This window comes from Capsella rubella, unplaced genomic scaffold, assembly GCF_000375325.1.
Source record: "Capsella rubella cultivar Monte Gargano unplaced genomic scaffold, Caprub1_0 scaffold_1, whole genome shotgun sequence".
Taxonomy (NCBI): domain Eukaryota; kingdom Viridiplantae; phylum Streptophyta; class Magnoliopsida; order Brassicales; family Brassicaceae; genus Capsella; species Capsella rubella.
The window spans coordinates 19525307-19542188 of record NW_006238923.1 but is presented as its reverse complement, the minus strand read 5'-3'; the positions used below and the strand labels follow the sequence as shown (position 1 = coordinate 19542188).

Here is a 16882-nt window from a genome sequence, read left to right as displayed (position 1 = left end):
GATGATTGATTCCGGCCACATCGTCCGTTTCGAGAAGAATCAAAGAAATCTCTTAGAGAGAGAGAGAAGAAAAATGAAGAAAAGGAAAAAAAATTTCATTTATATATTTATAGTCACACCCAATTATACTCTGCCACGTAATCGCCTCTTCCACCCCATTTTTTTCTTTATATAACATACGATTCTTAGTGTATTAAGTGTATTTTGATTTAGATTTAAATGTTAACTAGATTCGGACCCGCACGTACGTGCGGAATTGATTTCAAAAACTAAGTTTGCTATCATGTTTGCAACATATTACGTACATGTGATGTTATGTTTATAAATGTAATTATATTAGGAATATTATTCAAATTCATAATCTGAATTCGTACCAGTTCAATATTTATTGTAATTTATTCAGTTTAGAAAGAAAAAAAGATAGGATTTGGTTTTGTTATCAACTACATTAAAAAAAAAAAGTAAAAAAGGTGGTTTGTTTATTTTAGGACAGGAACCCGTCTCGTCTCGTTCTTTCCTAGATATGTCATGTTTTCCCATCTTATAACCATGGTTTTAATAATAATTTATCTATTTGAGATCGTGAATTTTAGTCCAACAAATGAAAATAGGTCAATGATTGAGACTTATTTGTAGATATATTTATTTCGTATAACATTTATAACATAAACATATATTGGTCTGTTTTTATTAAGTTTATGAATGTTTGAAATAATAATCGCTTCACAATAAACTTTGAATCGACAGGATAGCTAATCCAGATTGAATGTGAACCAGATTAGTAATCAGCTTAACTTCCGTTAAACCCGTGAACTATCAAACCGGATGAAAACAAAGGAAAAAAACGTCCCTTCCTAGATAACCTAAATATATTTGTCAAGCGAGTCAAACTCGTCTGCTATGTATGCTACGCAACAAATTAAAATAATTTTAACATGTAAAAGATCCATTATGCATAATCTACATTAGTAAATGGTAAGTCCGTTTATGTTTTGCTTGAATTCGCGTTATCCTAAATTTTTGTCTCTTATTTTATGAAAATAATTTAGATAATGATTTTTATTTTTCGAATTACTGTTTTTCTTTCCGAACATGTTATCTCATGTAGTCGAATTAATAAATAGTAGGTCCACATCTGTCCTGCTTGAATTTACGTTACCCAAAATTCTCGTTACTCCAAATTTTCCTCTTTTATTTTATTAGGAATAGTTTAGATAATGGTTTTAATTTTCTAAATTATACATTTCCTTTATGTAACCGTTATTTCATATCCTAATATTTACAATAAAAAGGAAAGTTGAAATTAAATTAAGCTATTAAAATTTCATGTTTCCGTATCATCCAGTTATTTGATATTTGAAAGTTGAAACTGAATTAACTATCCAAATATCCACAATTTTGTTTCCTCAGTTTTATTGTCTCCATCTAATAGTTATAGTATGTACTAATTATATGTAATGTTAATTTTATCATTTTCGGTTAATACAGTATAACCAAAAAAATAAGAAAATAAATTAAAAAAAAATCTGAATCTATCATGTTTTCTTTATGTTGTTTGTTTTTAATACTATTTTCTGTCTACACATTCTGAAATTAAATCTGCCAAAAATCTTGTTAGTTTTGGAAATTATTGAGTTTTGAAATTTTGAACTTAATGATTAGTATCTATGATATAAATTGATTTGTTATATATAAACACAAAATCATGTTACCTATCTTTAAGTGTGGTAAATGGTATGGCGTTTTTTTAATTGCTTTGTTATATTAGTTATGGAGAGTAGTAATTTTGGTATTTAGATTTTGTTTATGATTTCCTTTACAATTTTTTAATTTTGAAACGTTTTTTAAAATATTACAAAGTATGTAATTAATTTTTTTATATTAGTTATGATTAATACTAATTGTGAGGGATGGAGATCTTGTTTCTTTTTTATAATTTTAATAATTAAATCTATTTCCTAAATAATTAATAAGAAATTGTATGGATTCTCAAAGTTGCGTTCTTGTAATAGGATTTTCTAAATTATTAAACGCTAAACGCCCCATAAGGAATGTTTGATTAGAAATTTATTTTCTGTTAAAATGACACTATATTTGTTTTTTTTTTTCAAGAGATCTTGAAATATATTATGATTTTCTAAATTATTTAATTCTAATTGCACCATAAGAAATGTTTGGTACAAAGATATTTTCTGTTAAAATGATATTATATTGTTTCCTTTTTAAGAGATTCTTTTTTAATATATTTACTAGATTCGGACCCGCGCTACAGCGCGGGGGAAAATTGTCTGGTTTTGTTTTTTTTTTTTCTTTCAAATGTCGATTGTAAAATTTGATGTTTTATTTTAAGTATGTAATTGTGTTGGGTTGGAAAATTTAACGTTTAAAATAGAATATGATAGCGTGGTTCCCGTATGAGCTTAATTTTCCGATGTTTTGAAAATGGCATTTGGGGATAAAAGATTGTTGGTGTTATACAATTGAAACATTTATTAAGTTAATGTGGGTTTAATAAAGTTTATATACTCAAGTTAGTAACTAATTGTATGTAATATTTATAACATTATTAAGCTAAACTGTTATTTTGCTAAGTAATATTGATGAAGTATGTGTTTATATTTCTAAATTGAACCTTTAGTAGGTTTGTATCATCATGTTGACAACAATTTATATTTTTGTTCATGTTTACTTTTTTTTACCAATATTAACGATGGCTTCTCAAATCCTTATTACGGAAACACTAAGACTATCTCCAAAGAGGGATCCTTAAGTCAAAATTAGAATTTATGTTGATTTAAAATAAATGTAAATGTAATTAAATGATAAAGAGCGCTCCTTATTAAAAGATTTTAAAGAGCGGTTGCTAAAGGACGTGGCAAAATAATATTGGTTGTGGCAAACATACATTTTTTTCTTTCTCTGTCTCTCTCTTCTCTCGCATTCCTCTCTTTTTCTTTCTCTTTCTTTATTTTTCTCTCTCTCTTTTATTTAATTGTAATTTATAATAAAATATTATTATACACATTTTTTAAGGGTTCAAGGTTGGAGATGCCCTAATAAATTAATATTGCCTAAATCCACATTTTATAATATAAAAGTTTAGGTTTTGTTGACAATTATGAAGCCTTTTTGTTTTCCATAATAAGAACAATTAATAATAACTGTGGGCTTTTGGCCCATTACTGAATTTTAGTGGATGATGTTTACCCAATTTATTTATTTTTTTCAATCAAAATTGTCTTGTAGTCAGATTTTGTCGTTATTGAAATCGAAATTTAGGAAAATCTTGGTTCGTAATTCTAGGAGATACGAAAAAGTTGTTATATTATTCACTTAGTTACTATATCATACTCAATGCTGTTGAAATTACGCTTTAATGCGTAATAATTATTGAAGGAAAGATATTATGAATATTGTTAGGTAAAGTTCTTGGAATATTCTGTTTTTTGGTATATTGAAAACGCACGAGACAGAGAAGTCGCTAGTATAACTATCTAAGGCCAAGAAGAAGGCCCAAAACATTATTAGCTTTTAATGTCCGATTAATATAGCAATAACTTCCGTTCAAATTTTATTGAGAAGATCCGATTTGGAAGTCGGATTTTTTTTTTAAAACCGACCCGAGAGAGTATTTGTACTTCTCTTTTACTATAGTAGGGATTTTCTGTTAAAATTATTTATTTTGCTGTCATTAATTCTGTTTGGTTATAGGTTTAGGATTACATAAAATGTTATTTTTATTTTTAATTGTGTTTGGCTTTCAAGATAAATAATGCTTTCCTTTTAATAGTATAGATACACTAAGATTTAGAGTAAGGACTGACTGAGAATGAAATCTACAATTCCTCTCCTTCCAAATAGAGTAAATGGAAGCTTGAAAAAGTAGTTTGAGGATTAAAGCGATATTAGTGTTCTGGCTGGGGTCTTTCATCCATCTAAGCCTATGTTCAAAGAGACGGGGAGGAAAAACATGAGCTTTAGATGAGAAAAAAGACCATACCTCATTAGAGAAGGCACAATCAAAAATAGATGCTAAAGCGATTCATCATGAGTATTATAGAGGAGGTAATTGGGCGGAACTAGGAGACCCGACCTCAATAGTTTATCTCTAGTATGAAGACGTTAACAAGCAGCCACCCAAGTGAGAAAAGGCATGTTTGGGGATATTCCCTTTAAACCAGACATAATGATGCCAATCAACCTCCGGGCCAGGAGGGTTCAAAAACGCCCAAGTGTCCGCTGTGGAGAATTTCGAGGAAGGATGACTGTCCCCAATTTTCCAAAGAAACTGGTCATCCTCGAGAGAGGGATTAATAATATCAGGAGACGGGGGAGGCAGTGTTTTAAAAGTGATGGTTGACTAAATAACATAACGAATGAGGTGAAGCCTTCCAGCAAAAGATAATTTTTTGACTGACCAAGCGTGAAACCTCCTTCAGATTTTATCTAATAACGGTTGATAATCTTGTCTCACTAGCTTTTTGGAAGTCAATGGAACACCGAAGTAACGGACAGGGAAGGAACCACATCTAATACCAGCCCTTTCAGAAATACCATGAAGATCCTGAATATTCCCACCATCAGTAAACAGAGCCGTTTTATCTTTATTGAGCCCCAGCCCAGAAGTGATCCTGAATTGATCAAGAATCTGAAGAATACCCTCTACGGAAGATTCAGAACCATCAAAAAAGATTAGCACATCGTCAGCAAAGCTAAGGTGGGTAACAAGGGGATAGAACTCCTTTTTCAAGCTGTTTAAAAAGCACATCCATGGCTAAAACAAACTGCAAATAAGAAATAGGGTAACCTTGTCTCAACCCCTTTTTACCTGGAAAGAAACCCAACAGTTCTCCATTAAAAGCAATGTTGAATGAAGTTGTTGAAATGCATTCCAGAATCCAGTTCATGAACAGAGCAGGAAGCTCTATCGCTTTGAGGACGTTGATTAAAAATTCCCAATTCAAGCTGTTATAATTTAGTAATTTAATTTGTTGATCTGAGATCCAAAAAAAATCCAAAAGATTTTTCAGTTCACTTGGTAGGCCAGATTTAAAGTTTATAACTGGACTAGTGATATGCAAATCAATGAATTAAATGATGTCGATTACATATGTGTAATGTGTTACTTCCGTTTTCCCTCATATGAAAAAACCAACTCTAACGAGCACGTATAGTAATTAGTACCATGCACTACAAAAACATAAGGAAAAAAAATTAATAGAATCCAATTTTTTTGTGGTAGAAAGAGTAACTCCACAAATACCCACCCTTTGCATCAGCCAAACCAATAATTTAGAAGAAAAAAAAAAAGAGAGATATATATAAGTAACATACCATATATATGATATATAATATAAGTTGAGAAAAGAAATGGATGATGTAATATAATAAGATATGGATTTTTCAAAGGGAAGCGGGGAAATTAGTGGAAGAAGAGGAAAAGATCTCGTCAAGTGTCCCGTTCATAGAGTCTCTGCATTGAAATTCTTGTTGGATTGACGACATAATATCTGCTTCGTTCATAGAGAGTTGAGGGAAATCTTGGAGTTGAAGAGGAGGATGGTAGGGAAGCTGGTGCTGATGATCATGAGGGTAGTTTGAGAAAAGATGATCATGATCGTGGAGAAGAGAGGATGAGAAATGAAGGGCAAAAAGAGATGAGCTGTTTGCTTCGTCTACAAGGACCCCTTGAGTGAGCTCTGATGAAGATGTCTCTGCGGATGCTCTCTTCAGGCTCTCGTCTTCGATATAATTACCATCATCTTTTCTCCACTTCTTCTCCTCTTTTTCTTCCTCATCTTTTCCCACACTAGTGCTCTCTTCTTCTTCTCCTCCTTTTCTCTTTGGAATTTGTATGTTCTTCTTAAACACTCGGCACAATGCATACGACTCCTGCTTAACGTACGTTACATCATAATTAGATTAATTATATCTTAATAATTATTAATTAGTTTGTGCATGTGAAAAAAAAAAAAAATTTACCTTCAAGGAGGAGGAAGGGGCGTGCGTGAGACGATATTCATGCATCACCCAATTAGTACGAAGGCCATGAGGAGCCCTTCCTCTATAATAAACCAGCGTCTTCTTCATTCCCATCTTCATCTTCTTTGATTCTACAGTACGGTCTTTCCCTGTGGCCTTCCAGTAACCTGCTCCGGTAGCACGGTTCGTCCTCGACCCATTCGGATACTTCTTATCCCTTGTGCTATAAAAGTACCATTCCATGTCGTTACCCGGCAAAAATGACTTTTCTGTTCCCCATATTATCAGATTAAATATGGTTACTAGCTAATTCGATTAAACAAAACCCATCATCAATATCATATATATATTGCATCATGTCAAGTGAATATATGTGTAATTATAACGCTAGAGGTTGATATATAAACAAGCTGAATGAACCATATATATATATATATATATATATAAATTATAATTAGAGAGAGAGAGAGAGAGGGAGAGAGAGAGTTTTGGATGGTACCAGGCAAGTCCCATGGCTCGCATTTATAGAGATCAACTTCTGGGATGATCTCAAGATCAATGGCTCGGCCGTTGACCTTCCTATCGAGATAGTACGCAACGAGCTCTTCATCTGTGGGATGAAACCTGAATCCTGGAGGCAAACTCATAGGGGCCATTCAAAGTAGTAGATGTGGTAGAAATGAAGTGAGAGATGAAAGAGACTATAGTGGGTAGGGAGGATGTTCGTACAATATATGAAATTAAGGAGACTATATATATATAATTGAAAAGAGAAAGCGAGACACCGTAGGAGGTATATGATATGGGAATGTGTAAAAGTATGCCATGGGATTGGCATCTTCTGAGATTAATATTTTGTCTTACTTTGGGTTTGCTTTTTGGTCAGTGTTTGTCATAATACTCATCACATTTATTTTTGAACCAGTATTAAAACAAATATTGAACTCTAGCTTTTGAAGATTCTGCTGCAAGTGTGAAAACCCTAGAGGGGAAAAGGTTAACAAGGAGGCTCCATTTTCACAAGATCTCACATATATATATATATGTATGCATTCATGGATGTGTATGTATGTTACGCGTTCAATCTTTTTATAATAATTTGTTTAGTTAACATAGCTTTAAACCAAAAATGAAGGCTTTCAATGTTTAGGGGGACCCTTCTCTCATCTCAAACCAAATCTACCTGGCGACACCTAAACACTCTCGTCTTTTCCTTCTTTTCTTTTCGGTTTGACAGTTTGTTGTAATATTTTATGTTGTTATTATTGGTCTTGATAGATATTGAATTCATCACAAAAAAAAAAAAAAAAAAAGAAAAAAAAAAGAAGAAGGGGGAATAAAAAAGCAGAGGCATCTAAGTCGACTTTGGCTTTATAGTGTTGGGAGGCTTCTTTAGTCCCTTTTACATATGGATTAAAGACGTTGTTCGACTCTTTTACATCATTACTCCCACACAATCTTTGACTCTCTTTCTATCGGCTCTTCAATTTTACTTACTCACGGTCAAATCTATTTTGCCTCGACTCTCTCGGCCTCGATCCCAAAAAAAACAATTTTTTAAATATACTATATGACATCTTCACTTCATGTATATATGTAACTCTATCGATCTAGCTACTCTCATATACACAATTTTCATTCTACTCAATGAAGTAACCAAACGTTTATTCAAGGAAATGAGCTATACTAAGGGTGTAAACAAGTTGCGACGACATTCTCTTTTTTTTTTTCTTTTTTTTTCTGTAAGAAAGAATAACAATGACATTTTTAGGTTAGCTTTAAGATGTGGTCACCAATAGCTTGGGAAAGAGAGCGAGAAAAAAAGAAGAAGAAGAAACTGAAAGATGCTTTTAACAGTTTCACTTGCGATATCAACTGCCATGCCCCAATGTTTCACCACTTTTTTTTTTTTTTTTGGTCACAAATCGAGTCAAGTCTCTATGAACAAAATTAAATAATTAATGTCTGACAATTAGTAACGTCGATGTGTATACATAATTTGCATAGCAAATACGAAAGGCAAGTAATGTGGATTGTTTAATTAATAAAGACCACGAGAGGAAGCTAAGCTAACATGCAAGCTTACTAAAGACATGCAACCTTTGACACGATCTATATAAGGGGAATCGAATATAGCTCTCTATATTAAGCATCTAAAAATCTATTTACCCTTTATATTTTCATTTGCCATGTATATCTCTATAAGTAATCAGTTTTTAAATATATTTTTTTCAAGCTTATATTAAAAAAATCTAGCGTAGCAAAATAGAACCAACATGTACAATTAAATGAAGTTTAAAACCTTAAGTGTGACATTGCTAAGATAATACACCATTTTTTTGTTTGTTTCTCTCAAATTCGGTTAAATGATCATACATCACCATCATCCATCAACATCAACATTAACATTAGCATCAACATCAATCACAGTTCTTCTAAAAGACGAGAAGAAAGAGAGAGAAGAAGAGTCTTCCTAAGAAAAAAAGTAAGCGTAGTATCTGATTCCCTACATGTCGGATCCAAATACTAATCTTTTTCTTCATCTAATTTTTTTTTTTAGTTTTTGATCGAAGGCAAAAAAAGAAAAACCTTTAAATAAATAAACACACAAGATCGAATCCCTGTGTCTCCCTTAGTTTGGAGAGATTCTTCATGCTTTCATCATGTTTTTCACACATCTCAATAGCAGAATGAAAATGACATATTAAAAAAAAACTTAGCATTGCCTTTTGCTTTTCTCCATGGCTCCATGCATTAAATCTCGTTTTTACCCCTGTTAAAGCGGTCACACTCATCATCGTTACCTCTTTTTAAAAAAAAATTAAATACTACTAATTCCCTAAACTATACTCTACTCTCATTTATCGAACAGGACCACCACCTCGTGATTATCATTCATTTGGGAGATTGATTCATTATTCAATTAGCCAAAGCAGATCTTAATTACTACTAGTCAGTTGTAAGATTTTGAATGATTACTTTACTGTTATCAAAGCTTAACTGACTACTACAGTATTACTTTTATTTTAATCACTGCGGCCGAGGAGGGTATATATATATACAAAAAAAAAAAAAAAAATACTCATGGAATGGATGGTTTATAATTGCAAAATAAGGCCCATATAGAAGTGGGCTTTTGGAAGAGTGTGGCCCAAGAGTGCTGTTTTCATCTCTCTTTCATGGCGGAGCAGAGCTGATCCGTTCACACTAAAAAAACCACTACTATATTCAATTTCACTCGCCCCCCATCAGATCATATCTCTTCGGGGTCAGGCAAAAGATGGAATTCGAGAAGATCAAGGTGGCCAACCCCGTTGTTGAAATGGATGGTAAGTGTTGTTCGAACAATTCAATTGACTCAAATCCCGTTGTTATTCTGATTGATTGATTTGCTTAGATCGGAGTACATGTGTTCGTCTCTGTTCCGGGAACGCGTATAGTATCGATTTTGCGTGTGTGTGTTTGTTCATATAAAGTTCTAGTTCCTGGAAATTCTTAATTTTCTGTGCACAACGCAGGAGACGAAATGACTCGAGTTATCTGGAAATTCATCAAAGACAAGGTAAAAATCTATAAACCATTTTTTAAAAATCTTGAGAGCACAGTTTCAAATTGTTTTTTTAATTAACCTCTGAGAACCTTACAGCTTATTTTCCCTTTCCTGGAGCTGGATATCAAATACTTTGATCTTGGACTGCCTACCCGCGATTCCACTGATGATAAGGTTACTATAGAGAGTGCTGAAGCTACTCTAAAGTATAACGTGGCTATTAAGTGTGCAACAATTACTCCGGGTATGTCTTTGCATCCTTGAACCTTTGCAACTTTTCATTAATGAGGTGTGCTTATTCTAATTTACTAACAACAGTCTGCTTTCGGAAATTACTATTCGACAACAGATGAAGCTCGTGTTAGGGAGTTCGGATTAAAGAAAATGTGGAGGAGTCCTAACGGAACTATAAGGAACATTTTAAACGGTCAGTTTTATTCTCCTAAAACTTAGGCAATTCGTTCTTCAATTTACAAAGCTCTAAGATCATTTTTGTATTTTTGCAGGTACTGTTTTCAGGGAACCTATCATTTGCAGAAACATCCCTCGTATTGTTTCAGGTTTGTCCACGGCTGCTGTTTTGTATGGGTCGCTAGACCCCTTTTCTGTACCTGCACCATGTAGAGCAAAACAAATCCCTCTGCTTTCCTTTCTACAGGATGGACGAAGCCAATCTGTATCGGAAGGCATGCTTTTGGTGATCAGTACAGAGCCACTGATATCATTGTTAATGAGCCAGGGAAACTGAAAATGGTTTTTGGTAAATCTTCTCCTTCTCTTATTTGATATTGTAACTGAAAGCATGATTGGTGAATGCGTACCTTTTTAGTTAGAGGTAAATCCGAGCACATGTTTTCTTCAGTTGATTCCCTACGTCGGGTACAGCTGCCTCATTAGACTACACACTGTTAGAGAAGCTATATATGGAGCTAACACATAAATTAAGTGAACTCACAACTACCACGAATTGTTGAAAGTTGAGGACCTGACTAATCCATCAACTCAATTTTCAATGAATAATATAATGGAGGGACCGTTCTGTATGAGTTTACCTACCTGTGGAAGTGTATTCATTCACTCATTCACTTTAGAAATCATATCTTACGTTTGCAGAGCCAAGTGGATCTTCTCAGAAAACAGAATTCGAAGTCTTCAATTTCACTGGTGGAGGTGTTGCTTTAGCCATGTATAACACTGATGAGGTAATTATTATTGAAAGAGTCCTCTCCTTCGTGTATAATGCACTTGCATAGCATATAGTTGATATGGTGGCCCTATTTGGTCATGAACAGTCTATTCGTGCATTTGCCGAGTCCTCAATGTACACAGCTTATCAGAAAAAGTGGCCACTTTACCTCTCTACAAAAAACACCATCCTCAAAACATACGATGGAAGGTGTGAATTTTCCTTCATTTTTCGAAAATTCACTGAAAGATCTAGTCATGCTGCCCTGAGAATACCCTTTTCAAAATTTTTTAAGATTCAAGGATATATTCCAAGAGGTTTATGAAATTAATTGGAGATCCAAGTATGAAGCTGCAGGGATATGGTAAGATGTGTATGTTATAAGCTCATTCTATTTCAGCTCACCACGCAAACTTGTTAACAAAGTTAATTAAATTCAGGTATGAGCATCGTTTGATAGATGATATGGTTGCGTATGCCATGAAGAGCGAGGGGGGTTACGTCTGGGCGTGCAAGAACTATGATGGAGATGTACAGAGCGATTTCTTAGCCCAAGGTTTTTTCCCTTAAACTTGAGATCTTTATAGGGACTGAAATCTTTGGCCTCCTAGTTAAATGCAATTTTGGTCTTGGATCATGGTTCTTTTCTTTTAACTTTTGATCTTAGTGGGGACAGGAATTTCGATCTTAATTCTCATGAAACAATGTTTCTGCTCCCGGCTGCAGGTTATGGATCTCTGGGGATGATGACATCGGTGTTGGTATGAAATGATACCGGCCTCGGCCAAAGTTTTTGGTCTTTATCATGCTAACATGTTTCCTGCGTATCTTGCTATTTGCTATATGAAATTTGAGAAATATTACAGGTTTGTCCAGATGGAAAGACCATTGAAGCAGAAGCAGCTCATGGAACAGTTACCCGCCACTACAGAGTTCACCAAAAAGGCGGTGAAACAAGCACCAACAGCATAGCCTCAATATTTGCTTGGTCCAGAGGCCTTGCCCACAGGTAGCCGATTTCCACTGTGTTTGAACATTTTCAGACCTGGTAGTGCTTGATGCTACTCCTGGAGAACATCCAATCGCGTGCTTGGAAGTGGCAAAAAATACAGTAGTTAGTTAGTCTATCCGGGATTGTTTGTAGTAAGATGTCCTTTCTTGTCGCTTTATAAGATTTCATTGAACATATAAACCATTAGGTTTTAGTTGGTCCATAAAAAAAAACCATTTAGGTTTTCTGCCATACCTTAGCCTTAAGTTGACTTGAAACTTGAAAGTCTCTGAAAACTGGTTGAGCTCATTTTAAAAGATGTTTGGTATGTGATGTTACCAGGGCAAAGCTGGACAGCAATGCCGGACTGTTGAGCTTTACTGAGAAACTAGAAGCAGCTTGCATGAGCACAGTGGAGTCTGGCAAAATGACCAAGGATCTAGCCCTTCTGATCCACGGACCCAAGTAAGACCATAACCACAGGAGAGAGTTGTGGTTGATGGACCTAGTAAAAGGTTTGGAAAGATTGGATAGTAAGTTTTTTTTTTTTTTTTTTTTTTTTTTGTCTACAATGAACAGGGTTAGGAGGGATCAGTATGTGAATACAGAAGAGTTCATTGATGCGGTGGCATGGGAGCTGAGAAGAAGACTGTTAGGCAACTCCAAACTGTGAGAAGAAGAATGAATGTAAATCTGAAAAGCGTGATGTTTGATCTGATGCCGTCTAGTAGCATACATTATTATTACGTGGAGAAGAACTCAACCTTGAAAAAGGGCAAAATAAAGAGAGAAAGAAAATATTGTACATGGGTAAAATTTCCTAAGCCTAGAATCGTAATAAAAATGCATCTGTTTAGCTTTCTTTCTCTTGGGTTGAATTCTGTAAAATCATAAATGGCTTTGTAACTATCTTTTGCCTCTCTTCTTCTTTTGTATTATTATCTATCTATCTAATATCTATCTAATATCTATCATACAAGGAAGAAGAGTGTGGTAAACAAAATGAATGGTTGAGCTTTAAAAATTAAGGAATGCCTTGTTCCTTGGGTCCTTTGAGAGAGGACTATGCTGTGGGTTTAATAAGAAGACGACGGAGGAGATGATGATGATGTTGCTAACAACCGCTCCCGTTTTCACCTCTTGTCCCCAGCTTCTCCTCCGCCATGAATCGATCGGAAACGTTCATCGGAAGAAAGTTCTCCGTTTCAGAACCATCTCCTCTTCCTCTTTGTTGCCGCAACCGTCAGTTCGTTCGGATAAGGCATCGGAGTTGAAGACTCTGTGGAAGAAATTCTACAAAGTCGCGTCGCCTTATTGGTTTTCCGAGGACAAAGATCAAGCCAGGCTTCGTCTCGCCGCCGTCTTCGCCCTAACTCTCGCCACCACCGGCATTAGCGTCGGCTTCAATTTCCTCGGCCGTGATTTCTACAATTCTCTTGCCAGTATGAATCATTCTCTTCTTCAACTCTCTCTCTCCCTCTCCTCCTCTTCTGTTAATTATAATTCGTTTCCCTGTGTTCGTTCAAAAAGACAAAGACCAAGAGCAATTCACGAAGCAGCTGCTCTATTACCTCTGTGCTTTCGCCGGCGGAATTCCGGTGAGCTTCCACACCCTCCTCCGTTAAACATTAAAAGAAGCCAAGCCATCATCGTCTTCTCTTTTCTTGGATTTTGCAGTTCTTTGTGCTCAGGGATTTTACGAAAGAGACTTTATCACTGCGATGGAGATCATGGATGACCAAGTATTACCTGCAGCGCTACCTTAAAGACCAAACCTTTTACAAGATCCAGTCTCAGTCTATGATTGACAATCCTGATCAGCGCATTGTTGACGATTTGAGTTCCTTTACTGGAACTGCCTTGTCTTTCTCTTTGACGCTCGTCAATGCCACCATAGACCTCATCTCTTTTAGCAACATCCTCTTCACCATTTATCCTCCTCTCTTCCTGGTTCTCTTGCTCTACTCCTTTGGCGGAACAGCCATCAGCGTCTTTCTTGGCAAGGTATATTTACTTTTCTTCCTTAGCATATGTAACCGAGCTGCTGAATCAGACATATCATCTTGTTTCGAAACTTAGAAATCTGGTCCAGTGTCTTGCCAGACATATCAGTGATTCTCTCAATTCTGCTTCCGTTTCAAATTTTGGCTTTCAACCCTTTGTCTTACAATTCTCTGTAGCAGTTCATTTTTTTTTGGGTTAAATCTGTAGCAGTTTATGTACACATCGTATAAAATATTATTGCAATCATATTAAGCCTACGAAATTACTAGATCCCCTTGGTCACTTTTTTCTCTTCCTGTTCCATGTTGTCCTGTGATTTTCATCAACATTCCCTCTTGAGTTCAGGGACTAGTGAATCTCAACTTTCTACAAGAAAAGAAAGAGGCTGACTTTCGTTACAGCCTTGTACGAGTGAGGGAAAATGCTGAATCAATTGCTTTCTACGGAGGCGAACAGAATGAAATGCAGCTTCTGCTTCAGCGTTTCAGAAGTGCTTTTGATAATTTAACGGTAAAAAATTACTTCCCCCTCAGTGAAACTCAATCTTTCTTATCCCTAGATTGGACAATGAGTCATTCTTTTTTCACCTGCAGGAACTGCTGATAGCATCTAGAAACCTAGAATTCTTCACTGATGGATATCGCTACCTCATTCAGATTCTTCCAGTTGCTGTTGTTGCCCCGATGTATTTCTCTGGGAAGATTGAGTTTGGTGTCATTAACCAGTCAGTGTCAGCATTCAATCATATCCTTGGAGACTTTTCGCTCGTGGTTTACCAGTTTCAAGCTATCAGTTCTTTTTCTGCTGTCATTGATCGACTAGGTAGATTGATCATGAATTCTGTATATATATACTACTTGTTGCATACAGATTGCACATGCATTCTACACGAGACCTTAGTCTATTAGAACATTAGTGCAGTATGCTCCTCTCTATTATTTCTGTTATCTTATGGTGAAAATAGATAGTTAAATAGTGGGATGTTCTTTACATTGAAATGTGTAGTTGTAGTAGTAGAAGTTATTTTCCTGTGTGTTATGGGCCTCTTTATATAGATAACAGTCTAGACTGTATGGTAGTAGCTTTGTGTTATAATATCTAAGAGTAAAGACCCCAAAAACATGTGTCTGTAACAGTTGAGATTGTTATGGGCAGTTAGCGATGGTTCTAGTTTTCTCATGACAGGCCAGATGAAAAGACAGCTGTTCTTTGTCCTGTTTGATATTGTGTCTAAATCATTCCTTATGTACAATTTAATCACAAAGTTCCATTATTCTACAATCAACTTTGATGGCTAAACGCGAACCTGCATTTGCTGTAGCTTGTGGGATTCTCCTTTTACACATTTAACCATATCTAGCCTTCTTACAATACAGGTGAATTTGATGATCTTTTGGATAACAACATCTTCAGAGATCCCTCTGACACTGTGGACGAGATTGAGCTGACGTATCAGAGTAAGAGGGATTCTTCACTGCCGGACTCTAATGGTTCAATCAATTCCCAGCCGAACCAAAAGCGACTGGAGATCGAGGAGCTTACTCTTCAGACACCAACAAATGGAACCACATTGGTTCACAACTTATCTGTAGATATTTATGACAAGGATCATCTACTGGTTAGTTCACTTTGACTATTTGTGTTTGAAGTATGTGACTTGTAGATGGTAAATTACTTATAAATGCCATGTAACAGATAATGGGTCCTAGTGGGAGTGGTAAAACTTCCCTGCTAAGAGCAATGGCTGGTCTCTGGAGGTCAGGGAAAGGAAAAATCACGTTCTACCTCGATTTTGAGGATGATTTTACACAGGATAAATCTAACACTCAGGAAAATTCAGGGAAAAGAAATTCTGGAGACGTATTGTTCCTTCCACAAAGGCCTTATATGGTTCTGGGAACTCTGCGTCAGCAATTGCTTTATCCTGCTTGGAGTGCAAATGCGGAGGAGGCTACACCTGGTGGCAGTAAAATAGACGGTACGAATTTTAAAATTTTGGCTAGTAACACCGCTTCTTTTACCTCTTGCAGTTAAATTTCAGGTTATGCAAGCAGATTATATAACCCAGCCAATCGACAGGCTCAAACTTAAAGAAAAAATGTTTGATTGTGTCAGGTTCACCACCTCTCTTGATGAGAGACGACGGAAATGAAGAGTGTAACAAGCCGACTACAGATGATCTGATGCGGACTCTAGAGAAGGTATGTCTTGGACATATAGCTGATCGCTTTGGTGGTCTTGATTCAATACACGAGTGGTCTAGTGTTCTCTCACTTGGTGAGCAGCAGCGCCTCGCCTTTGCACGGTTATTGCTGTCTCAGCCGAAGCTGGCGCTCCTGGATGAATCTACTAGTGCTTTAGATGAAGCTAATGAGGTATTTCTTGCTTTCTCCTCTCACTTTTAAAAGAGTAAAGAGCTAGCGAAGAGATGAAACTCAATTTTTATTAGAAAATTTAGAATACAAATCCTCTCCCCAAACAAGAGACGTCATTCTTGCACCTCAGATATACTGATTGACCCAAATACCCTACTGCTCTTGCCGTAGCTTATTTAAATAGGAAAACACCGTTTGGTCCTTGAATCTCTCAGAATATGCGATATCAATCAGTCCTAGAATACCTTGTTTTCTCACTTTCCTTCTTACATATGTGATCCAAGGTTCCCTGCTTGAACTTGGCGAATTATGATACATAATGTTTATTTATTCATCATTAAGGTTGAGGCATTCATTCCTATTGATGTGCAGGCACTCCTGTACCAGCAGATCCAGTCAGCTGACATTACATATATAAGCATTGGCCACCGCCGGACTTTAACCAAATTCCATAACAAGATCTTAAAAATCTCAACGGCAGACCCGAAGAGCGAGGAACGTAACTGGAAAATAGAGGACGTGGATGCCAAAGATTCTTTGTACGGTCCACTGAATCAATAGGAGGTGGCAAGTGAAAGCGGATCAAAACCTGATTGATTACATAGGCAGAAAAGGTAAATACAACTGGTGTCATGGTGTAGATGATAGGAGAGAGGCCAGTTCTTGAAACATATAAGAAACATGTTGAAGTCGAAAACACCCTTTTTGTATATAATCTGCCAGTCGAGACGATGACTCAAAACCAACAAAAAAAAAAAAAACAGGTTGATACAGATACGTACACAACATAGGCA

At 35.8% G+C, this 16882-nt stretch overlaps 3 protein-coding genes across 3 annotated transcripts; 2 read left to right on the top strand and 1 right to left on the bottom strand.

Annotated features, from left to right (window-relative positions):
- Nucleotides 1-5154: 5154 nt before the first annotated feature.
- LOC17900167 (NAC domain-containing protein 86) lies at nucleotides 5155-6638 on the bottom strand. Its single transcript, XM_006303167.2, has 3 exons — nucleotides 6482-6638; nucleotides 5983-6251; nucleotides 5155-5892 (listed from the first exon to the last, which is right to left on the bottom strand). The coding sequence occupies exons 1-3, from the start codon at nucleotides 6636-6638 to the stop codon at nucleotides 5404-5406; spliced, it is 915 nt and encodes a 304-aa protein (XP_006303229.1). The 3' UTR covers nucleotides 5155-5403.
- A 2556-nt stretch (nucleotides 6639-9194) lies between these two features.
- Nucleotides 9195-12618, top strand: LOC17897825 (peroxisomal isocitrate dehydrogenase [NADP]). Its single transcript, XM_023788965.1, has 14 exons — nucleotides 9195-9311; nucleotides 9501-9544; nucleotides 9629-9776; nucleotides 9882-9959; nucleotides 10039-10092; nucleotides 10191-10292; nucleotides 10646-10734; nucleotides 10825-10928; nucleotides 11014-11082; nucleotides 11159-11274; nucleotides 11445-11479; nucleotides 11585-11727; nucleotides 12052-12174; nucleotides 12289-12618. Exons 1-14 carry the CDS (start codon nucleotides 9263-9265, stop codon nucleotides 12380-12382), a joined length of 1248 nt encoding a protein of 415 aa, XP_023644733.1. The 5' UTR covers nucleotides 9195-9262; the 3' UTR covers nucleotides 12383-12618.
- Nucleotides 12619-12710: 92 nt separating this feature from the next.
- On the top strand, nucleotides 12711-16861 carry LOC17900732 (ABC transporter D family member 2, chloroplastic). Its single transcript, XM_006303707.2, has 9 exons — nucleotides 12711-13151; nucleotides 13240-13307; nucleotides 13387-13713; nucleotides 14059-14223; nucleotides 14307-14535; nucleotides 15090-15331; nucleotides 15409-15691; nucleotides 15829-16088; nucleotides 16461-16861. The coding sequence occupies exons 1-9, from the start codon at nucleotides 12809-12811 to the stop codon at nucleotides 16647-16649; spliced, it is 2106 nt and encodes a 701-aa protein (XP_006303769.1). The 5' UTR covers nucleotides 12711-12808; the 3' UTR covers nucleotides 16650-16861.
- The last annotated feature ends 21 nt before the right edge of the window (nucleotides 16862-16882 follow it).